General features: G+C 39.9%; 1 protein-coding gene across 8 annotated transcripts in view; it reads right to left on the bottom strand.

Annotated features, from left to right (window-relative positions):
* The window catches only part of RYR2 (ryanodine receptor 2), a 738,447-nt gene that overhangs the window by 5,273 nt on the left and 707,241 nt on the right, over window positions 1-25,933 (bottom strand). For all 8 annotated transcript variants that reach the window (XM_047702071.1, XM_047702073.1, XM_047702075.1 and 5 more), the window contains 5 exons: window positions 24,280-24,413; window positions 20,551-20,611; window positions 14,269-14,415; window positions 12,395-12,529; window positions 1,246-1,402 (listed from right to left, as the gene is read on the bottom strand). In XM_047702071.1, the coding sequence (XP_047558027.1) occupies window positions 1,246-1,402; window positions 12,395-12,529; window positions 14,269-14,415; window positions 20,551-20,611; window positions 24,280-24,413 (634 nt within the window). The remainder of the gene's footprint in view (window positions 1-1,245; window positions 1,403-12,394; window positions 12,530-14,268; window positions 14,416-20,550; window positions 20,612-24,279; window positions 24,414-25,933) is intronic.

Genomic DNA, 25,933 nt, shown 5'->3' with positions numbered 1-25,933 from the left:
CTTGGCACATACAGAGGATAGGTTTCCTGCTACTTCACTGTGAGAAAGAGCACTTGTGATTTCTGGTTGGAAAGTGCCAAAAACTCCACTAATGAGATTTCCGAGTACCAATTTGGAAATCAAACATTACCATATTAACTGAGGAACGTGCCTCAAATCATTCTTTTCACAAATTCCTGACAGATAAACTCACCAGCACATTATTAACCGTGTCAGCCAGAAATTAACTGCCCTGCGCTGTTTTCCCTCAGACCCTTTTCCTTCTCGGACTCACGGGCTGCACCTCTTCCAAGGGATTTATGAGTTTGCTCTCTTATAAAACACATCATTGTTACACTCAATGAAGACAGGATGGATTATGAATCCTTTAAACTTGTTCGTGTATTTTACTGGAAAAAAATTACAGTACCGTTTTGTGCCTGTACGACCTGGAGGATAATATCATGTTCACAGACATTTAATTCAAGCCAGGATCAATGGATGAACAGAAAGAGGTAAGTAAGAGTGATTTTTCTAAGGGAGGAAAACACCACATTGCAAGCGTCCCTGGAGTGAAGGGAAGAACTGGGGGTCAGTATGGCATTCAGCTTTTAAGTGAGGGCTCTGGGTCCAGACACCCTGCCTGGGTTTGGATTCCAGCCCTGACACTTCTTAACTGTGTCCTTTGGCCAAGTTACTTACACTTGTTATGGCTCAGTTTCTGGAAATGTAAAAACCACCATTCTCACTGGGTGCGTGAGGGTAGAGTTCATACCTGTGGCAGGCACGTAACAGATACCCAACAATGGTAGCCTTAAGATTATTTAGGAAGCACAATCTTGAATTAGGTACTATCTGGATACTTGTGTATAAAAATCACTTCTTTTAAAAGAAAAAAAAAGTTTTCAATAATCTACTGTAGCTTAGAGATTTATATAATTTGCATTTGAAAGATCCAAAGGAGTTACACTGCTCACCCACCCAACACTGTGTCAGTAAGTGGCAGGGCAGAGAGTCAAACTGAGGGAAGTGCCTCTTTTATCAGGTTATAGGAAAAGACCCCCATACCCATCTTCCCCTACACCCAGGGTCCCATGCTTCTTTGATTTTCCTTCTACAGACTTTGAAGGAAGAAATCCTGAAAGGAAAAATTCTATTTGGCTTTTGCAGAGAGCACTTGACATTCCTACCCCACCTTAATGTTACTTAAACAACAGGTGGCTCAAATTCTAGATCCTCTGGTGCTTCAGTGAAGACAGTGCTTACCTTGTATTATGGCCAAGAGAATGACAATCACGAAGAAGAAGAAGGTGATGTCAAAGATGATTCGATAGATCTCATATTCATCGCCTGCTGGGTCTTCGATTTCATCACCGATCCCTCCTCCAGCACGTACCCCGACATACATGTGGAACATATAGCACTGGAAAGGAGAGAAACGGTCACTGCTTGAGGAACACTGCAAACCTAAGATTGTCCCTCTAGTTCCTAATCCTCACTCTGGAAATGGTGAGAATCTTTGCATTCTACATTGCCTCTTTTTGTTTCAGTATCTGTGATTGTGACGCAAATACTTGGCTCCTACACTCTGCTGCCTTTTAAACAAAACCCCGCACTGCACACTCTGCTTAGCACCTTCTGTCACACTTGCGGAGAATGAAAAATACCTCACTAGCATCTGGCATAAGGTGATCCTATTAAGATCACATTAAAGTCCACAAATCTATGTTTAATCACTCTGTTCATGTTTTTAGCATAATAGACACAGGAAGGAGGAAGTAAAAGTAAATGTATAATCGGATGGAATCTCAGAAATTTAAACTAGAAAAAAACCAAACTCCATAACCCTCAACATCCCCTCATCTGTCATGTATGGAATGGGATGCTGAAATTTTTCTACTCGAACATGAATAATAATGAAGAGAGGAGAGGCAGGGAGGAAATAACAGCTCATTGTTTAAAGTGTGAAACATTAAAGCAACCAGTAATAAGTACAGCTTCAAATGCCTGCTGCAGAACAGGGAGGGGTTTCTCAGCATCAGCCCCGTTGACATTCTGGGCCAGATCACTCTTTGTGTGGGCTCTGTCCTATACATCATAGGATTTTTTTTTTCATCATGGGATATTTTAAAAGGATCTCTAGCCTCCACCCACTCAATGCCAGTCGCACCCCATCCTGCAGATAACCAAAAGTGTCTGCAGACATTGCCAGGTGTCCCCTGGGGGGCAAAATCAGAACAGTTGAGAATCAGTGGCTGTAAGCATCCATGGTTGATCTTTATTCAGGATAAGTTCATACTCTCCATATTAGGGCCTCAGATACAGTGACACTTAATCCCTCTCTGGTGATCAGTCATGGGTCCCAAACACCACCCTCCACCCTAACCATGCCCCTCAGATAAACTATCCCAGATTCTAGATCTTGGTTTGCACATGCTCCTTACCTTGAATAATCATTCCACGTTTTTTTTTTTTTCCAAAGATTTTCAAAGATTTTATTTATTTGACAGATCACAAGTAGGCAGAGAGTTAGGCAGAGAGAGAGAGGAAGGGAAGCAGGCTTTCTGCTGAGCAGAGAGCCCGATGTGGGCTCCATCCCAGGACCCTGAGATCATGACCTGAGCCGAAGGCAGAGGCTTTAACCCACTGAGCGACCCAGGTGCCCCTCACTCTACATTCTTATGCATTCCTTTCATCCCTTTGACCCTCAGTGAATAACCCTTCCTCCATGAGACTTTCTTAAACTGTTCCAGACACTCTGATTTACCCAACTGATGTCACCCACCAGTGCAAGACACATTTACCCACTGTCTGCCATAATGAAGGGAGCAAAGGCCTTGAAAGTGTTCTCTTGGGAAAACATCACAATCCCCTGATTTTCTTCTACATTTCTGGCCATTCCTTCTCAGCCTCCTTGGCCACTTCTTCATCTCCCTGTCTTTTCATGAACCAGTGCCCTAGAACTGGGTTCTCTGACCTCTGTTCTTTTAGGACACTTCCTAGGGGAATGTGCCCAGGTTCATACTTAAGTTCTCATCTCTGCGCTAATCACTTAAATACATTTCTGTTTACATCATGGGTCTCCTTCCTGAATTCCATCCAGACTTGTATCTCCAATTCACCTAGTTTTGGTGCTTTATGATCTCTCTCACTCAACTAGGATTGGTTTCATTATAAGAACTATTTTGGTTACTGCTCTATTATCAGTTCCTAGAAGAAGGTCCAGCACATGCTAGGAACTTACAAATCACTTGTGGGATGAACGAGGAGTGAAAAATCATGACTGATCAGTGTTCTCATGGAGACTTCACTGCCTTAACCTATATAAACCTCAGATTCTCAGATCACCTTAAAAAGCACGAACTGCAGTCATAGAACCGGCAGCAAGGGGATACCACAATGCTCAATAGTTCAACAGCTAATAGTGATAGATATAGCTAAAAAGTTTCCTGGGTCAGATGCCTGGAATTTAATGAACAAAATTTTTAAAAAACTGGGTCACTCAGAAAGGAAGTTTGTCGGTCTGGCACACAATAAACAGAGTATATCACAAGGCAGCTCTACACCCACCCCTACCCCTGGCCAACCCAGAACTGTTCTGGAGCTCAGGTATTGGGCCGTTCTTGCAGAGAGGCCTAGAAAGCCAATCTTTAGAGCCCAATGAGACCGGTGGTGCCTAAACTAAACTACGCATCTGTATCACCTACAGGCATAAACATTGGGAATTCCTGGTACTCCCTACTGAACTAAACTCTGGAAGTAAAATTTTGAAGACCGTCTCTTAAAAAAAATCCCTCGGGACATTGCATTAATTTCCAATAACTGTCTAAAACAGTGCTTGAAACTCAGAACAGTGGATCTATAGGAAGAGGAAATTTTATTTTCACTATATACTCTTGCATACTGTTAGGATTATTTTTACCATAAGGACTTTTTATTAAGAAAAAAGATCAGGCTGTATATTTTTCTCTAAATCTATCTTCATATGTGCTTAGTTGTGGGCATGGGAAATAATTATTGCAGCTGCCTACTCTTTACTTAGTGAACTAACATAGGCCATCCTTTCCTGGCTTCACCATACTTAGCCAGGTATGTAACTCCTCTGTGGGATGGAGACTCAGTTCTGACATTCTGCCTGGCTCTGGTCTAGCACTTCTCCATATCCAGTTCTGACCCTTTGGCTCCCACACTCCTGCTATATCCGTATTGGGCCAACAGTGTAACACTGCAATGCCCATCCAGGTTCTGTAATGTCCTAGCTCTCCAAGTCCTGCTTCTTTGACAAGTAGGGGATGAAGATCATCTAGCTCCTTCCTTTTGCTAAATCTTGCTAACCAAGACTTTGGATTATAATTTGGCTTCCAATATAGAGTTTGTATTGACTTGTGGCACAAACTCTTAACAAGTAGGGTATTGATATTCTGACTCTTAGGAGCCTGGTTAATTTGAGTCTGTCCTCAAATGAATGATTCATTTTTATTTTCTAGACATGCACAGCTGGAGACAAGACCATGGAGGGATGCTAAATTACCAAAGTAAGTGTCTACTATTTACTATTCTCAGATTTTCAGACTCCCCATTTGAGCTGGGAGGTCTTTGTCTCCCTCTGCTCCTCCCCTGACTCACTCTGCTTGCTAGCATGCTCTCATTCTCTAAAATGAATAAATAAATCTTAAAAAACAAAAAAACCTAAGCTGGTTACTTAACCTAGGAGTGACTCCTTATCTCAACCACCTGGAAAGTTTTTTGGTTTTTTGTTTGTTTGGTTGGTTGCTTTTTTTTTCCCCCCAAATACACAGGTCTTGTCAACTCCCTTACAGTATCTGATTCAGGGGATCTGGGGTTTTCCCACAGACCTATGGATTTGTAAAGAGCTGCCCTGGTGAATCCTGTGTGCCTTGGAAGTTGAGAACCACCCCTTTGGAGATGAATGTCTTTATATATATGTCAAGCCAGTTTCCCTGGCTTTCTAGCTAAAATCATCTCTCTGCCCAGGACTCTGGAACTTTGGATCATTTTTCACTTTTTCCTCTAACATTCTTGGAGAGGAGGTTCAAATTCTCTCAGGATACTGCTGGCTTAATTAGATTTTCAGGCTCAAAACACCAGGCATGGCCGTGCCTTTTTCCCTGGTGAATTGTGGGTACTTACTGCAGGGTATGGGTAATATAGAGAACACAAACAAATATCGCCTTGACATATGTTTGTTGAGGCGGCTCCTAAAGGTGGGAGGAGCAACTGGAGCTTTTAAAAGTAATTAAAGAACATTACTCCTGGTTCTGTATATTACGGACGTTAGGCCTATAGACATGGGAGAAAGTAGGTCATGAATTAAAACTTTTGCATGCTAAAGGAAAACCAATCCCCATTACTATATGGTCTACTTGGACTCTTTTTTTTTTTTTTAATATTTTTTATTTATTTATTTGACAGAGAGAGAGATCACAAGCAGACAGAGAGGCAGGCAGAGAGAGAGAGAGGGAAGCAGGCTCCCCGCTGAGCAGAGAGCCCGATGCGGGACTCGATCCCAGGACCCTGAGATCATGACCTGAGCCGAAGGCAGCGGCTTAACCCACTGAGCCACCCAGGCGCCCCTACTTGGACTCTTATTCGCTTCGTTCTGGACCTTTTGCAAACCCCAGTGTCTCAGGTAAAAATTGAAAATGGGTTGGGCCCAGGTGGAACATAAATTAATATTTAAACTAAGTTATCTGCACTAAATGTAAAACTTACTCTGTAGAGGTTTGCTGAAGGTCAAATAAGCTCATATTATCTCTGTTGGAATTTGTTACAAAAAGATGACTAAACTAATAGTTGTCTTTCTCAAAGTTTTCATGAGTAATTGTTAAGATAGCTTTTGAAGTCTTCGGTAACCTGAAACTTTAGTTTTGCTTGGATGACAAACGAAATTAAATTTGTTGGACATCTAGGTCTTTTCAAAATGGGATAAAATGCTAAAGCATTGATTACTGGACATAGTTTTGTGCTTTTGACTTACTGCAAAGAACTAAGGATATTTAAATCTGTCGGTAAACATGTTTTGTGCTTAACTGATTCACAAATTTGACATCTAAAGAATTCTGGTGTAACAGTTTACAATTGGCTACTCCTTAGTCTTCACTGGAGATTAAGGTTTCTAAAGAGTGCAAAATTCTGCTAACTGTAACTAAGACTAATGGAAATAAGGGAATCAACTCTGTATGTGGAAAAGTAGGAGATACGTAAGAAAGATAAGGAATGGGAATGCTTTTTTGTTGAACATAAAAGAAGGTAATTTTGTCCTAAATGAGATGGTTGTTTGGGAAGAAATGGCTTGGGACAAAATCTGAATGCAAAGGAAAGTTATAGAAAGTTTGTGAAGGGAAATCTTTGGAAATTAATTTTAGATGTGTTCAGGATGGACTAAGATTGAAATGAATGAATTTTAAAGACACTGGTATAAGATTGAAAGTTGGCTTTCGCTCTGTTCAAAAAGACAAAGTATTCTCAACTGTTGTTCTGCTCTTGATAAAAAAATTCTGCAAATAGTTGTTTTCTTTCCTTCCTGCCTAGAAAAACCAGTTTCTGTGTCTTACCTTTATCAGGTTTTAAGGTCCCTGAACTATTTAGGCATGTGCTTTAAAACCTCCTAAGGTTTTAACAAACTTCCCCAAGATTTAAATCATGAACAAAGTCTTAATAACTAATTAAGCTTGCTTGTTTGGTATGTAATGTTCTAGTTCTGGCTATTAAAGTGTTATGTGTCACAGAATTAGACTTTCCTTGTCTAATTATATCATAGTGAATTTTCCTATCAGATCATTAACAATGTCCATTTCTGAGGGTTTTTTGTTGTTGCTGTTGTTTATAATTGTTCTTACTCTCTGGTAAAATGAGTTTCATTTCAAGGAGAGTCCCATAAAGGACTTTTAGGACAATACAGGTATTCAGTATCTCTAAGATCAGAACTGAAATATTTCCAGAGCTAACTAAAGCTGCATTCAAGCTAAACCAGAATAACTAACATGGAACTAAATAAAAAGTTTATAGTGTTGTGACTCTTGTTTGAAATGTTACTGGTTCTCTAATGTTTGCTCTTCCAAACTAAGGAAACTTTTTCTTAAGATATCTGTGACTTTTAGAAGTGTAAAAATACTCATTTGTAAACAAATCAAAGCATTCAATCTTTCTCTCTACCCATACCCTCAAATTCAAAGGTCTCAGTAAGTATTCTTTCTTCCATGATAATCCTGGTCATTTGTATAAGTTCAGTAAGAATCTGTTCTTGTAACAGGACACCACTGGAAACATGGGTCATTTTACCAAGGCTTTGACTAGAATGTCATATTTGAGAAAGACATGCATGGACTCAGATATGACCCGACAGCTTTAAGGAATTGAGGTTGGCTTTATGAAACCTGGAGCCACAAAGCGCCTAGGAACTGTTGGTCTGATACCTTGCTTACACGTTCCCAGCAGCCTCACCAAGTGAGTAAAGAATGTTACTTCCTTGCAGGTGCAGGAACCTCAGGATACTCTGGAGACCTCAGGAAGAGGAATTCCACCCAAATCCACAGGTACTGCAGGCATGTCTGATGGCAAATATTTGACTTGGCTTCTGGCCTAGAGCTACTAAAAGTTCAATCTAGAGATTCCTTATAAAGTTCTAACAAAGCAGATTCTAAAAGATCTGTATGATCACCCACTGTTCTTGCTGAGTTTATGTAAATAATTAGGCCAAGGTTGTTAAAACTGGACTTGTTTTTTAAAATAAACTAGTCCTGATTTGGCTATCTTTGAAAATGAGGGCTATTTAAGAGAAAAAAATTGTTTAAAAAACACCCACCTTCGTGATGTTAAATTCTAGATTTGATTGTCTTTAAATTTTGTAGTTTACCTAAGCTAGACAACTGGATGTAAGCTTCACAGAAATTACCACAGTAACGCCTGTATAGACTATCTTTTACTTATTATTCTGTGGGGATAATAACAGAACCCCATGGACACATAATTATTTAAACAGCTGGAAAATGGGATTAATTCCCCAACAATTGTGTAACTCAACTAGCACCCTGACCAATTCTGTGTGGTGTGGATAATGAAATTATTCCCTAAAAGCCAGAGCATATCCCACTCCACAGAATTAACTATGGACTTGTGGAAATAATGGATGGCCCCACTTCCTTTATGATTGGATTGGATGATGCACTTGGGGGAGAGCCTTATCTCCTGAGACAAACTTTCTCCCACTTGCCACTGATCCTTTGTAATTAGAATATTAACGTTTTACCTCAAACAAAGAGGTCTTGATGGTATTATTCCTTAGTCACATTTATCCTAGAAGCCACCTCTTTTGAGGTACAGTTGCAAACAAAGGCTTTAGCTAAGCATAAAACAGCCCTCTTGGTAAAAAGAGCCTCAAAGCTCACTATGGGACAGTCCCTGACTATAATGACTTCACGTGGGCAGATGATCCTGACCACACACAGAGACACTTTTTTTTTTCTCCACAGAGCGACTTCTTTACTCTCGGTGTTGGATTCAGCTGCCTCCATCTTTTGTAACTCCCCTATCCACTCCCCAACTGACCAATGTTGACCCGAGTAGGTAGGGACAAATCTATGCCCTATTCAGCAGGAAGAAGTTACAGAAGATGAGACCTTCCACCTTCAAGAACCTTAAAGATTTAAGGTAAAAAAAATTGTTCAGGGGGAACAAAAGGCAGAAGTCGGTTATTATGGTTCTACGTCAAAAATCCTCTACTACCAGTCTCTCAGCACAGAAATCAGAACTAAGGACAATAATTACACCTTAATAAATAAATAAGTAGAGAAGGAAAAAAAGAGAAAGGAAAGGAGGGAGGAAGGAAGGGGGGGAGCCAGCCAAATCTGAAGCATCACCTAGTCTGAAAAACTGCAGCTATAGCGCCACCTGCTGTTAATTTTGAAACACTGGCAGGTGATCAAGGACCCTGAGAAAACCTAAAATGTTCCTACAATACCCTACGAAACAACCAGAAATAACAAAGGCAGTGGAAGCTTAGCATGATGCCCCGAAAGTAGGGCATGAGTGAAGAAAACCTATCTCAAGCCAACAATACTAGTTCTCCCCTGTGAAGACTAAATGCTAGAGGTGGATGTAAAGGAAGGATTCTCCTTTGAGAAGCACATGAAAGAAATCAAACCTGACCACCTCCTACTCCATCCTTCAGCCTTGCTGCCTGCTTGGTTGTGCTAAGCGGTGACTTCTGATGAGCACTACCATCAGTGATCACTACCATCAGTGATCAGTTACATCTTACATGTTGTTGGCTTGTTCACGCCTCGCAGCAGGAGTATCAGTAAGAGACAGATTAAAAGGCGTTTTGAGACCTAACACTACAAGAGAAATCTAGGTCATGTGGCCTCTGGTGCGACAGTTCTTAAGCACCATCAGCTAGATGGGAGCATGTGCAAAGCTACACAGCCTCTTGTCTGGATGGTCCACTCAACAGCTGCACATAGTTATGACTGAGCTGTTTGTATCATGGCATTGAGACGTCTTTTGCAAGAACAAACATCTAAGAGGTATCCTTGTGGTGCCCCCAACCTCACCCCAGCCAAAGGCAAGACAGAAAGCTTTAGAGATATAAACACGCACACACAGCTGGTCATAGTTAGTCTCACTTGTACGGGCAGAAACCCCTTCAACCAAGCAAAATCCAGGCTCAGTCTTGAGCCCATAGTTGAAAACATCAAGAAGCCTTATTTCTCTACATTCTCTATACTTACCCCCTGCAATTGGTAAAGGCAGTTAGTTGTCTTCCTAACCGACCTCTTGTTCAAAGCACATCTGGATTTTTCTCATAATAAGTACATTGGCAAAATTCACAAAAGCAGTAGAAACACATACTGAGAGTGATATTCAAAATGTAGTCATCCAAGGATACCATTAGGATAACTGAACAGGTCAAATCTGACTCATGACATTAGAAGGAGAGACCAAGATATTGTAGGGGACCCATTGTGGTAGGAGGTAGAGGGATGAAGGCCACACTGTTTCTACTCCCTAAGACAGGTCACTCAATGCTACTCCCTGAAGTCATCCCGCCTTTCCAGCATTCTTCAGCAATGCATAAGGACCATCCCCTCTGAGAATGAATGACCTTAGTAAACCTTCTGACTTAAGGAGCATGGACTTTGAGATTTAACCACTGGGGACAGGGTGGGAGAGAAATGAATCTCCCTGGAGTCCATGGAGACACAGTGGCCTGCTGTTACTACTTACTCAGTTTCTCCTGTGCCTTGTTGCCTCCTCCAGCCTTCAGGTCCCCTCCCTGCCTCTAGCCAGCTTCTGTCCCTAGTCTTTAGGGTCATCAGGTAGAGAAGCAAAGTGGATATTAAAAGCAGCTCCCAGAAGAGGAGGTAAAGGATCTCTAAAGTACTTCCTTACTGATTGTAAAGTGTTGCACGTTAGTGACTCTGGTGGGTGTTATGCTACCAGTGACCAGTCTCTTACTATATAAGTTTATTTGCTCCCTAATCTAGTCCTGCTCCCTGTAGGAACCCTTGTTAACAGTTTCCTATGTATCCTTCCTGTATCCATATTGTAGCATATCTAATATGTACATTCTAGCGTGTGTGTGTGTGTGTGTGTGTGTGTGTGTGTGTGTAGGATGTACACACAATTAGGATTTTATGATACTACTGAAGATCTGCTCCCCCTCCACTTAAAAGCAATTTGTATGCCTTTGTATATCAACATGTAGAGATCTATCTTTTTTTATTTTTTTCCCATCTTATTTTTAAATAGCTACCTACTTTCCTGTTGTATGGATTTTCCATAAATGACTTAATCAGGACTCTATTGATAATTGTGGTAGCAGCAAGTATCCTTGGACATACAGGAGCATATTCGTAAACATTTACATCAATACTAGTAGTGGAACTGACAAGGAAAAGGGTAAGTACAATTAAAAATGTGAGAATGACATTGCAAAATTTCTCTAAAATCATTGTGTTGATTTAAATTCCCAACAAGTGTTTATGAAAGTGCCAGTTTTCCCATCAGTATCACAACTGTGGGTATTAACAGACTTTAATATTTTGCAAACCTGAAAGGTAAAAAGGGGCGGCCAGTTGTTCTGATTCACATTTCTTTAATTACAATAGAGGGTAAGCATTTTCCCAATTTATAAGCTGATTGAATTTTACCATGAGTTGTCTAGACATAGTCTGTTCATTTTTCTATTGGCTTATTTCCTAGTGATGTAATAAGGACTCAGTAAATTAAGGACACTGGCCCTTTGTTATAGTGTTGAGTATATTTTTCTCAGTTTCTCATTTGTCTTTAATATTTTGCTTATAGTTGATCCTTTTTAAAGTAAGTTTTTAGGCTTCCATGCATGTCAGGTTTTATGTCATACTCAGAAATACCATTTCCCACTTAAAAATTGTTGTTATTATTTCAAAAGTCAAATTCTAACTTTTTTTGCATTAAAATATTTGTTCTGTTCAGAATTTTTTTTTTATTTAAAGAACTAGGCTGATACCAATTTTTATCAAAATTTCCTCAAAAGCACATCCACAGTACCAACACCATTTATTGAATTCTTCAGTCATGATTTTAAAAGCCACTTTTATCATATTTTTAATTTCCCAAGTGTATCTGAATGTATTTCTAGACTCTATCCTGCCCCATAGATTTATCATAGTTTTTGTAATATTAGTTCTCTCTCACTATTCTTTTGGGATATTTATTTTTTCTAGAGTAATTTTACCATCAGTTTGTTAGTCTCTTACCCCACTAACCACATTTATGTAGCTATTTTGGGGTGATTTGATGTCATTGAAGAATTCGCCTCCTTTCAGCTAGAGGTACGTATTTCCAATCTAAGATCTCATGTTGGATAGCTTCTGATTTGTCATTTTCAGAGCAGTGGGTTATGGAACAGTGATAGACCAATATGAAAACTTTCACATCCACTGATTTTAAAATCAAGACTAAAAAGATAATTTAAGCCAGGATACTGAATATAAAAGCAAAAACCAACAGTTCTATTAAGAGATGTATATTTGACTTCAGTGATGTCAGTTAATACCATTAAAGTGAACAAGTCACTAAGGCTTCAAAATAGTCTCCAAGGAAATAATATTACTTGCTGTCCTGGACTCTCTGAACCAGTAAGCTAAAGTGCTGATAGTGAGCCTCCCAGTTCTAAGTTCTTTATGCAGGAAATCTCCTCATTATCAGGTTGCTGCAGCTAATGTGCAAAAATGGTAGAAATGGTCCTTTATATTCCATAAAAAATTGAAAACAGTTGTTTGTTTGCCACACAGCTTTTTACTGTGCATGCTGTTTTCTCTTCCACATGGCTGAAGAATAACTACACTGACCACTCAGATTGAAGGAGGAGGAGAATTTTTTCATTCATATGAGATCAAGTGTATGAACTTACCGTTAGCATATCATCACATTTCATATCTGGAGTATCACCGTCTTCACTTTTATTGTAGAATTTTCGGAAAAAATTGAATGCCACAACAGTATATAGGTATACAACAACAGCTAATAAGCCAACAGTTAATACAAGCTGGAATGCAAGGTGACAGTGAACATGCATTAGAAAATAAGACATATATGCCTGGCATATTTGACATCAGTGTGGGAGGAAAACATTCTATGAGCACATAGTTGGATCTATGGACTGGAAAGTAATGGCATCCATACCTTACTCCATACCTTTCTTACCCCCCCCCCCCCGGGGAGGATTTATTTTCATATTCTCTTTATTTTATCAAGTTTTCAGACTATTTCATGCAAAAATTGCCTACTTAATTGGCTAGTAAATGCACACTACAGCTGGAATAGGAATAAACTCTGATTTATTTTCATGTCCAAGTTGATCAGAGTATGTAAATGTTGAAAACATGACTTTCACCAGGTTGGTGAAAATGTTTCTGGTTTTATCACAGAAATTCTAAACACACCAAAATGAATTCTTTTTCTTTCTACTTCCTCTGACTACAGTGAATGCCTATGTTGTGCCCTGTGGTAGCACATCTTAAGTCGTTCAAAAATCACTTTAAAATTATCTGGAGAAAACATGTTATCTGAATAGAGGGCTTAATTCACTTCTACAAATTAAGTACAATGCCACTGTAAATTTCTGCATGTTTTACCTGTAAGTCTACGAAGCTCTCTAGATTGCTGCAAATGAAAAACTGATAGCTCAAAAAAAAAAAAAAAGGAATAATCACAGCAGAATTTTAGAAGTTAATTGAAACTAGTGTCAGAACTTTTGTGTGAAAATATACGATAGATTCAGCATCTTCAGTTTTTTAAATATATGAGGAACTCAATACTCTAAGTGAATAAACATAATATGCTTTTTTGCTAAAGTCATACATTCAGAAACTAAAGTGACATGTAAGAACAATGTGTTGAAATTTGGGAAACTAAAGATCATGAAAATTTAACTGTGAATCATGTGAAATTAACAGTGGACATGGTTCAAGTTTTTTGCAGGGGCATGGATTTAAAAATATGCTGGATTATAAAATTCGGGGAGAGGACTCTGTTAAGTCAAATAACTGACATAGAATGTGTTACCTCCCAGTGGATACTGGATAGAGAATGAATCAATTAATACATGCTTCTACAGTAAAATGACATTCCAGTTGGACTCCATTGAAACATAAATTGATTATTTGGAACTAAACCATTATTAGGTAAGTACTCTAGGTATGACCCTGTCAGATATGAAACATTATTTTTTTCCACCCAATTTAAAAGTGGAGAAAGGAATACCTAGATACCCACTTTTGAAATAGTATGTTAAAACAAGAATGTGGCATCTCGTGTTCTATTACTGTTACAACTAGTGCCTCTGGATGCTAGGACATATTTTGGTTCCCTCTGGTATCAAATGGAGTAAATATTGTATTGGGGAAAAATGAACTATTTCCTGGGGGTGTTTTGTATGTGTCGGGGCCTGTGCTAACACCCCATAATAACACTTTTATGTTTTTATTTAATTTTCCCCCAAACTCTAAAAGGCAGGTACTTTTATTGTATTCATTTTACAAAATGAGTAGTTTTAAAAATGTTAAGTAAGTTAGTTATCCAAGGTTACTCAGTGACTCAGTCAAGCCCAGACTTGAATGTGGGTTTAGGGGGACTCTTAATAACTCTCATGGTTTATAAAAGAAAAGTACAGATCCTCCATTTGCAAAAATCTGTACGTTGCCATTGGAGGTTGGGTTTATTTAGGTTAGTATATTTGTTGGGTTTTTTTGGTTTTTGCAGGAGGGAAAAAAGATCAACTTTTACCTGCTTGCCATTGTGAGTAACCGATGACAAGATGGTTCTTAGCGTCTTAAATCCCATAGCAATGTCAAGAAGATGAGCAGCAAAAAAAAAGTTATTATAGTGTCCAAGAATGGACATAGTCATATACCAGGCCAGGTAGAGGAAGGACTGAGAAGACAAAACAGGAGGGAAGCATATTAGAAGACAGAATGAGTGACTATTATCAAAAGCTACTCTGATTTCATTCTACTATAATCACTTCATTTACTCCCTTCTTAGTCTATACATTTATATCATTCTAATTAGTTACATCAGTTTGTGTATTTTATTATCCTTTAGTTTGTTCTGAGAGATTCAATGTCCCTTCTCTCCTTTATAGCAGAGATAATGTTCTAGAGAATCTTCCCACAAAGTTTTATTGACAATATTTTATAACAAGGGATCTCTACCTATGCACTACTGATTCTTTGTGTGGGTAATTCTTTATTGTGGGGACTGTCCAGGGCATTGTAGGATGGTTAGTAATAACCCTGGTCTCTACCCATCAGATGCCAGTAGCAGCTCCTCCATAGCTATGGCCACTAAAGATGTCCCTGGACATTGCCAAATGTCACTTTGGGGGACAAAACTGCCCCTGCTGGGACCCCCTTCTCTAAAGTCAACCAAAGAACCAACCAACTTACCTTCCCTATTTTTCATTTACTTAACTTAATCAGTGTTTGTTGAGACCTACTAGTTAGATTATATGTGATGTCTTTTTTTTATTAACATATAATGTTGTTATTTGCCCCAGGGGTACAGATCTGTGAATTATCAGGCTTACACACTTCACAGCACCCATATCACATACTCTCCCCAGTGTCCATCACTAAGCCACCCTATCCCTACCCCCTCACCTACCCAGCAACCCTCAATTTGTTTTTTGAGATTAAGAGTCTCTTATGGTTTGTCTCCCTCCTGATCCCATCTTGTTTCATTTTTTCCCTCCCTACCCCCCAGGATACCCCACCCTCTCTCTCAAATTCCTCAGAGAGATCATATGATAATTGTCTTTCTCTGATTTACTTATTTCCACTTAGCATAATACCTTCTAGTTTCATCCACATCATTGCAAATGGCAAGATTTCGTTTCTTTTGATGGCTGCATAGTATTTCATTGTATATATATGCCACATCTTCTTTATCCATTCATCCGTTGATGGACATCTAGGTTCTTTCCATAGTTTGGCTATTGTGGACATTTCCTGCTGTAAACACTCGGGTGCATGTGCCCCTTCAAATCACTAAATTTGTATCTTTAGGGTAAATACCCAGTAGAGCAATTGCTGGGTCATAGAATAGCTCTATTTTCAACTTTTTGAGGAACCTCCATACTGTTTTCCAGAGTGACTGCACCACCAACAGTGTAGGAGGTTCCCCCCCCCTTTTTTTAAGATTTTATTTATTTATTTGCCAGAGAGAGAGAGAGAGCACAAACAGAGGAAATGACAGGCAGAGAGAGAGGAGGAAGCAGGCTCCCGCTGAGCAGAGAGCTCGATGTGGGACTCGATCCCAGGACCCTGGGACCATGACCTGAGCTGAAGGCAGAGGCTTAACCCTTTGAGCCACTCAGGCACCCGGAGGTGCCCCTTTCTTGGCAGCCTCACCAACATCTGTCCTTTCTTGACTTGTTAATTTTAGCCATTCCGACTGTTGTGAGGTGGTATCTCACTGTGGTTTTGATTTGTATTTCACTGATGCCAAGTGATGTTGAGCACTTTTTCATGTGTCTGTTGGCCATCTGGATGTTGTCTTTGGAGAAATGTTTATGTCTTCTGCCCTTTTCTTGGTTGGATGATTTGTTCTTTGGGTGTTGAGTTTGATAAGTTCTTTATTGATTTTGGACACTAGCCCTTTATCTGATAGGTCATTAGCAAACATCTTCTCTCATTCTGTCATTTGTCTTTTGATTTTGTTGACTGTTTCCTTTGCTGTGTAAAAGCTTTTCCATTTTTGCCCTCGCTTCCCTTGCCTTTGGCTATGTTTCTAGGAAGAAGTTGCTGCGGCTGAGGTTGAAGAGGTTGCTGCCTATGTTCTCAAGGATTTTGATGGACTCCTGCCTCACACTGAGATCTTTCAACCATTTTGAGTCTGTTTTCGTGTGTGCTTTAAGGAAATGGTCCATTCATTCTTCTGCAAGTGGCTGTCCAATTTTCCCAACACCATTTGTTGAAGAGACTGTGTTTTTTCCATTGGACATTCATGCCTGCTTTGTCAAAGATTAGTTGACCATAGAGCTGAGGGTCCATTTCTGGGTTCTCTATTATGTTCCAGTGATCTATGTGTCTGTTTTTGTGCTAGTACCATACTTTTGTGATGATGACAGCTTTGTAATAGAGCTTGAAGTCTGGAATTGCAATGCCACCAACTTTGGCTTTTTCAACATTCCTCTGGCTATTCGGGGTCTTTTCTGGTTCCATATAAATTTTAGGATTATTTGTTCCATTTCTTTGGAAAAAATTGATGGTATTTTGATAGGGATTGTGTTAAATGTATAGATTGCTGTAGGTAGCATAGACATTTTCACAATATTTGTTCCTCTAGTCCATGGAACATTTTTCCATTTCTTTGTGTTTTCCTTAATTTCTTTCATGAATACTTTATAGTTTTCTGAGTACAGATTCTTTGCCTCTTTGGTTAGATTTATTTCTAGGTACCTTATGGTTTTGGGTGCATTGTAAATGGGATTGACTCCTTAATTTCTCTTTCTTCTTCTGTTGGGTATAGAAATGCAACTGATTTCTGTGCATTGATTTTATATCCTAACACTTTACTGAATTCCTGTATGAAGTCTAGCGGTTTTGGAGTGGAGTCTTGGGTTTTCCACATAAAGTATCATAACATCTGCAAAGAGTGAGAGTTTGACTTCTTTGCTGATTTGGTTGCCTTTTATTTTTGTTGTCTGATTACCAAGGCTAGGATTTCTAGTACTATGTTGAATAGCAGTGGTGATAGTGGACATCCTTGCTGTGTTCCTGACCTTACGGGAAAAGCTCTCAGTTATTCCCCTTGAGAATGATATTCACTGTAGGTTTTTCATAGAAGGCTTTGAGGATATTGAGGTATATACCCTCTATCCCTATACTGTAAAGAGTTTTGATCAAGAAAGGATGCTGTACTTTGTCAAATGCTTTCTCATCATCTACTGAGAATATCATATCATGGCATATTCTTAATCAAGCATCTCACTTTATGTGAGCCAAAACATGTCGAACAGAAAATGCAGATCTCATGATACAATTGGTACTCTCTATAGAAATTCTGATTACAATCAATGTAAGGGATTAACTTTTCAGAGGCTAGAAAATGTATATGCTTTTTGAGGGGAGGGGAATGAATAAAGTAGAGGAAAAGATACTGTGATCATGCTTACTTTTTGGATTAGAGTCTCTTGGGCAAAAGTTATCTTTTTGCCAGTAGGGTTGGGAGCTACCTATTTTGGGAAGGGGTGGAAACCTCCATTTTGACCAGAGTGTATCTTAAGCCTTAGAACAAAAACAAACGGGGCTGAGATGGTACAGAGTTTTTATGGGCAGCTTGGGGCTTACGTTAGAAATCAGGCTGAAAAAAAAAGAAAATAGTATTTGAAAACAGACGCTGAGATAAGACTATGCAGAATGTGCTCCGTTTGGTTTGGCAGCGTTTCAGAAGATGAGTCTGGAAATGTACCCCAGGGTTAGAAGGCCTTAAGCCCATGTGAGGGGTGCGGGCACATCTTTTGGCCTATGAGAGCCCCCGGAGCATTGTACAGAATAATGGTGTATGAAAAGCAGCATCTTATGAAGAACAATCCTTGAGCATCTACCAAGTGCTGGTCACTGCCCCGTATATTTGCACATACAGTCTCTCATTTTATTCTAGCAAGATCCCTGGTAAGGAGGCAGTTTTAGCTCCAAATTTACAAATGAGGAAAAGTGAGCTCACTCCGTTCAAGCCCCCTCCTAAAAGAAGGTCTAAGTGGCAAAGCCATCATGTTGGGACACCACTGGCTGACCCCACGGGTGGGTGAGGTTTTGAGAGCCATGACTAGCAGCAGAACTGGCCAGGGCAAAAGGGAGAATCACTGAGGACAGAAAAACAATACGATTATTAAAATAATTAAATGTATATGTTGGAAGGAAAAAGAGGAGCCCAAGCTGGTCATTTGAGTGTAGAAGAATAAGACACTGAGAGAAAGAGGAAATGGCAGATAGGGCACTGCATTTAGTGGAAGGGGAGAGGGGAGATACATTTTTCATGGGACATCTGGATGGACACATCTAGCAGGCTATTAAGAAATGCAAAGAGTGAGGAGCAAGGACAAATTTGTGTGCATAAGATGAGTGAGGTGCCTAATACAGGTGATAAACTGAGCCAAGGATACGTGTGTAGACTACACCTAGGCTCTGCTTAGACAGCCAGAGTTAGCAAATAAAAACACAGGCTGCCAAGGTACAGCAGAACGTCAGATAAAGAAGAACTAACTTATATTATTAATGTTCTTTAAGATTTTAGTCACTTATTTAAGAGAGAATTTTTTTTTTAAGTACTCTCCATACCCTAGTGTGGGGCTCAAACAACCCCAAGATCAGGAGTCATGTGTTCCACTGACTGGGCCAGCCAGATGCCCCAAGAATAAATAATTTTTAGTTTAAGTATGTCCCATGCAGTATTTGGGATGTCTACATTTAGTTATCTGAAATTTAAATTTAACTAGGAATCTTGTACTGCATCCAGTAACCTCAGCTGTGTTTCAGACAGATACTGCACTGTGAAGAATAAAGACATGTTGAAAGGTGACTGGCCAAAGAGAAGCCATGAATCTGCAGGAAGATGAATGATGTACCATAGTAATATATTGGGAAGAAATCTGTCCATGCCCCGATTCTCTGGACAATAACTGCATGGCAAGAGGAGTATTACACATGATGCAAGTACTGTGGCATATGAGAGGGTGAAGGAGGACAGACCTCCAGAGGCCAAGATGGCAGGGCTACTTGAATGCAAAACACCAGTGCTGGAGGTGAGTTGGTCTTTATACTCACAGGAGATGCTTCCATACTTACAAGACTTGTTTTGGGGCTCTTTGGAGAGTTCTCCAAGAGACCCAGAGTTCTAGGCCCATGGCTAGGTGGTGATAGAGGCAGGAGAATTTGGAGGGTGTCATGGGCCTTCAGGAGAATAGAACTAATGTTCACTGTAAAAGTCAATGCCAATTAGAGTGACATTTTGAGACTAAATGAGATGTCCAAGGGAGAAAGCACAGAAGCAAAAACAGTGGAAGGTCTAGGACTAAAGCCTTTGGATATGTTCGTACGTTCCCCTTCATAGGTGTGTGAGGATGGTAAGAGGATTATGAGCCAGCAGGAGGAGATGAGCTGAGACCCCATGGCAAAAGTGTAGTTGATCCATCCAGCAGAGTTTTGGGACCATCTCCAGCAACTTCCCATAGAAAGCAAATGGAAGCATAAAAACAGGTGATGGTAACAATTTTTAAACTGAAAATTCTAGGGGCGCCTGGGTGGCTCAGTGAGTTGAGTGGCTGCCTTCAGGTCAGGTCATGATCCCAGGGTCCTGGGATAGAGCCCCGCATCAGGCTCCCTGCTCGGTGGGGAGCCTGCTTCTCCCTCTCCTTCTGCCTGCCACTTTGTCTACTTGTGCTCTCTATCTCTCTGTCAAATAAATAAATAAAATCTTAAACTGAAAATCCTAAAAATCAAAAATGTTAGGCTGTGGAGCAAGCCATGGTAATAAAATGTGACTGAGCTGACAGCTAGTGGCTCTTAGTACTAGGGGATTTTTGTTCCTTATATTTGGACATACACTTGGGCCCTGTGTTTTAGTTCATAGGCTCCTAGGCTCTTTGAGAAAAGGATTGATCAAGAATAAAAAATATAATAATTTAACATACTTAATTGGAGAAAAAAATTATCAGTGTTTTTAAATTTTATTAACTTAGAACTTTCGTTTTAATATCTAGAAAACTTTGAAGTATGCCATTGTCCAACTAAAACCTAAATGAAAATACACATGAATTTGCCATCTCAGTTTCTTTTTCTTATGTAAATATATTTTCACGTTAATCTTTTGGCTATTGAAAGAAATGGGATGAGAGATCAGCTAATTAACCATGTATTTCCCTGGGTCATTGTCAAGTAATGATCTGTATTAAATGAATTGATACTTGATTAACTTTCTTAAGTAACTGTTGATCCCTCTGCAGAAGCCCAGCAGACTCCTCTAATGTGAGTGTGGTGTACTTTATGGAAATGAAGGAGGGCTTACGTTGTCAGTGAAGACCACTCCGAGTTTCCACATCTGATACTTCACGTCGATAGAGTTCAATCTGGAAAGACAAAAAAGAAGAATTTGTAGGTATGTACATGAAGTGCTTTCTTGTCCTACATTAAATATAAGGTAAACTCATTTATGCGAGAATGATCTCTGGAAACTGCTAAATTTTAAATTAAACTGCTAATGTGTATATCAAGTATCCTCACTAGCTTTCATTATACATTGGTACATACATTCCAACAAAATAATTTTTACTTACACTGATAAACACTTGCATAAAGAGGCATATTCATTTTACAACTATACTTAGTTTAGCAATGAAAGGGCTTTTTCATCTTGTTTGTGTTTCCTTTTGTTTTCAAAAGCCTCTCTACCTGAGAAGGGATTCACCTCTTCCCCTTGGTTCCCAAAGCACCTTGTAGGCTTGGACTTACTATGATTTCCCACATTGTTTTGTGATTGTGGGTATGTAGGTATCTATGTATGTACATTTATGCCTCTCTCCCTAGTCTGTGAGCTCCCTAGCCAACCAAGCACATTTATATCATACATGGAATATGTCTCAGTAAATACATGTTGAGAGAATAAATCTTAGCATAAGTATTCATGGTCTTTGCAGATTAAATACACATGTATTAAAACACACTTTCTAATTTTCATTTTTTTCAGAACTTGCCACTGATTTACGGGTTAAAAAGTATAACTTTGTTCGCCTTTCCAATATGCCAGGTATTTGATATAACGCAATATAGTATTAGCATTATTTTCTTTTTTTTATAATTTTTTTTTAAAAGATTTTATTTATTTATTTGACAGAGAGAGATCACAAGTAGGCAGAGAGGCAGGCAGAGAGAGAGGAAGGGAAGCAGGCTCCCCGCTGAGCAGAGAGCCCGATGCGGGACTCAATCCCAGGACTCTGGGATCATGACCTGAGCCGAAGGCAGCGGCTTAACCCACTGAGCCACCCAGGCGCCCCTTAGCATTATTTTCATAAAGGCTTCTCTAGACTTATTGTCTTAATCTTTGATTACTTCTTTACTCATTGAAAAATGCCAGTCTTTTATTACAAGTGGTAGGATCGATCATGGCTAATCAAAGCTGACTTCTTAGGAGACTTCACACTCAAAAGCTAAGGAATCAATTTTATTACTAAATAACATTTTTTAATAAAGATTTTTATAATGTATTTTAGAGAGAGACAGAGTGGAGGGAGGGGCAGAGGGAGACAGAATTTCCAGCAGACTCCCTGCTGTGTGTGGAGCCCTACAACGTGCTCTATCCCACAACCCTGAGATCAGGACCTGAGCCAAAACCAAGAGTCTGATGCTCAACTGACTGAGCCACCCAGGTGCCCCTGCGAAAGAATATTTTTAAGAGTTCTGTGAATATTTACAATGGGTTTCAATATAAGACTATATTTTCTTAATGCGGTAAAATGCTCAACGGCATGATTATTTCCCATGAAAGCAAAAAAAAAAAAAAAAAAAAATAGTAAGTATTTCTATCAGGATGCCTGAATGTCCTATATCAGTTTCTTACTTATTTAAAACACCATTCTCATTTTTCATCCCTATCACACATTAGGATGATAAGATTGCTATCAATATCATGAAGCAGCATATCCTTTTCATAGTGCATGACACTCTTTTCTAACCAATCGGGGGCAGTCCTGCTGTTTGGGTGGGCTGACCCCCCACACCCCCAGGGATGGGCCATACCTGATCTAGGCCAGCCAGGACATGTATTCACCTCACCACAGCACGTGGTTCAGGGGAAACTTTCAGCCAGAAGCTGAGGAGTTTTGCCAGAGAATTTTGAGATACTGGTCCCCATAAAGACACAAATGAAAAAGATGCAGGCTGCTAGCTGTCATTCTGTCCCCAGGAGGTAATCTGGCCACTTATTTGATTGACAAGCCCTATATTTTTGATTGGCAGATAAATACATCACAGATAAATGAATCAATTTAAAAGTATTAATGCCTAAGGAAAAAAAAAAATGTATTATGCCACATTAATTTCTTGGCCCTTTGCAAGGAGTCAAACTTGGAAACATTTCCTAGGTGAAACAATGGAGAATTCCCCTCATTTGAAACTATTTGTTCATAGCGGGGAAAAAAACCCGACAATAAAAAAACAGTCTGAACTTTACTTCCATTTTTTCAGACTTGTGTTCTAGGGTTATAAAGATGGCCAGGGAAAGTGTATAACACAGTGAAACTTGTTGATTCTACATTGTTTGTCAGAGATCTGAAAATACTAGTAGAAAGCTCAGCACCACTCTGACCCTTGTTTTATCTGAAATTCTAGCATAAGGGTCTTAGTTCTAAGCACATCAGTGTGCTTCATTTCCTATACAGCGACACAGTCTTTAAGTCCCACATGTGTTTTCTTAAAGCACTGAGGTGATATTTTGGATCTAAATTTACAGTTTCTGTCATATGTTTGCTTGTCTGATTTTCAACTGATTTCAAATTATTTTTAAAAACCACTAGCCCTGGGGCGCCTGGGTGGCTCAGTGCGTTAAGCCTCTGCCTTTGGCTTGGGTCATGATTTCGGGGTTCTGGGATCGAGCCCCGCATCGGACTCTCTGTTCAGCGGGGAGCCTGCTTCCCCCACTCTCTCTCTGCCTGCCTCTCTGCTACTTGTGGTCTTTCTCTCTCTCTCTGTCAAATAAATTTTTAAAATCTTAAAAAAAAAACAAAAAAACAAAACCACTAGCCCTAACAACTTTTCAGATAGATAAAAAATATATGGCTGATAAGATAGGTCAGCCAAAGTGGTTTTCTTTTTTTAAATGCTAGCTAACATATTTATCTGAGACAAAGTAATACTGCCCTACAGAGCCTCACATATCTACAGTTTCAAAGTCATCATCACATCCCTAGTTGGCTGAGACCATAAGTATACAAATGGGAAAGTCTGACTTATATTAAAGGAAAGGTAACTGTTACATTTCTTCTAAAATCATTTAAGTGGCTACAATAAGAAATTACATTTTTGTAAGCATGTATGCTTAACATTTATTCCAGAATTACAGGTGATCCAATTTGCAAAATATATTTATATGTACACTCACACTACGTGTGTGTGTGTGTGAAATTTAGTCTCAGGCAAATTCAGCTCAACTGGTTCACATCCTTCTAGTTATATAATAAATTAGTCCATTAAAAGCATGGTATTAGGAGCACCTCACTTTAAAATTAAATTTCCAAGTAACAGCATGACAGCATAGTATTTCTAGCATAGGAGTCTTTGCTATTTAAATGAAACACATTATAATAAAAGAATATGAACTTTGAACATTTCTAATGAAAGGGCTATCCAGATCCCTTTTCCAGAACAGAAGAAAGATTAACCTCTTTTCAGGAAGTAAGCATCAGAAAAGAAAGTCAAATATCATGCTTTTGCATATGTTTGACTTTGACTTAAGTGGCATTTAGGGATTAGAAAAAGCAAATTAAGAACACAAATATTTATTTTTGCTTTATGTAAATAACAAAAAGTCACCTTCCAAAATTAGTAGGAAAAAAATCCAATCATTCCATAACTGAAAACACCAGCAAGTTTAAAGCAGACCTTAGGTATATCTTCTGTTTCCCTCCTCTCTATGCCTCAGACATTGAGGGAAAGGAAATCAGTGCACTAGCAATTTCAGAAATATCTGAATTTCTTCTCCTTTCAGTCTATAGCTATAGGAAAGGGCATAAGCCGCACTCACACGGCCGACAGGGAGCTGTCTTTCTTGGGCTTCTTCTTCTCCCGGGCATCGCTGAAGTCCAGAGCGGCTTTGTCCATGCCGAGGAGCTCGCTGATTCTGTCCCGGCCATAGAACTCTCCATACTTATCCATAACCTGGGGGACAGGAATAAAAGCACTTGACCTGCCTCATGCATTAACTAACTCCTTTTATGCCTGTGTACACAAATATCTAATTATTTTTACACTTATTGTATTTTTGCTTTTGTTCAAGTTCACTTGAAATTCTTGTTTATGGCTCCTTGTCTGTGATCACACTGCTTAAGGTCACAGCAAGCTTACAGCATTTTAGATAATACCCCTCAGCGGAACAAGATTTCTTACTCAAGAGGGAGGCATGCGAAAGGAAGAGAGTAGGCCAAATATGTAAGAGAAGAAGTAGAAGAAGATGGAATGAAAGGAACTTCAAATTCCTACTTTGTGCCAGGAATCACGGTAAGAACGTTGACTTGCTCTCCCTCATAGGATTGTCACAGTATATAACTTTCCTGTTATTAGGATCCTACTCTGCAGATAAAGAAGTTGTGTCTTAGAAAACAGAACATGCTCAAGGTTGCTACGCTTGGCAAGAGATGGAGTGAGAAAGCTATCAGGCAGGCGCTGACTTGCGGCCAAGGTCTGTATAGACCACCGCTGACCAAGGGCAGGCCACTAGTGACGGCATCGGGATGCCACCATCCCCACCATTCAACACTCCCATCGTTTCCTGACTGGAGCAGCCCTTCAGTAATCCCCAGAGCCTTGTCTCTCCCGCCCTGCTGTCTTCAGTGCAGTCCTAGCATAGGTTCCGGGGCACCATTTGAATCCCTTCTGAGCAACCCCTGTCATTGCTCTGGCCCCTCTCTCCCTTGGCCACATGTACCTGGCCTGTTTTCAGACCAGTGCATAGACATGGGCCCACAGCTCACCCCTGAGCCCAGGGGGTGCCACTCCGTGACATAGCCAGTCTTGGCCCAATGCTAATGGACCACGAGAGTCCCCCACATGGTGGAAGTGGGGGCAACAAAAACAGTAAGGAGAGAAGAGCAGGAGAGAGGACCGGCTCTGAGGGGTAAAGGGGGTAGGAAAGGAGGGCAGAAGGAGAGGAGGAAATAACATGGGGAAAAGGAGGCAAGGAATGCCAGAGTGGGTGAAGCAGCACACTAATGGGAAGGAAGAAGGGACTAGCAGAAATAAAATTCAGGGACACCTGGGTGGCTCAGTCAGTTAAGGGTCTGTCTTGATTTCGGCTCAGGTTGTGGTCTCAGGGTGGTGGGATCAAGCCCATCCAGCATTCAGCTCTGCCCTCATCGGGGAGTCTGCTTGAGATGCTTTCTCTCCCTCTGCCCCTCCTCCACCTCGTTCTCTCACTCTCTAAAATAAATAATTCTTTTAAAAAAATCAGTTTTCTCTAAAGGTGTATAATGAAAGTAAATGAAAACATGAAAGAGTAAAGAATTTGTGAACACTGATTACAAAGGTTCATGAAAACACTTGTTCTGTGTTATTCTCCTGGCACTACAGATGGGCTGGGATAAGCTGAGTGGTGGTTCCCTCTGGACCGTGTTCTCACCTCATTCCCAGGAGAACAAACTGGGCAGCAAACACACACATAGCAGGAGTGCCACGAATAGTCC

The sequence above is a fragment of the Lutra lutra genome, chromosome 14 (genome assembly GCF_902655055.1).
Source record: "Lutra lutra chromosome 14, mLutLut1.2, whole genome shotgun sequence".
Lineage (NCBI taxonomy): Eukaryota > Metazoa > Chordata > Mammalia > Carnivora > Mustelidae > Lutra > Lutra lutra.
Note: the sequence above shows the minus strand (reverse complement) of the source record. Positions and strands in the feature narration are given on the sequence as shown.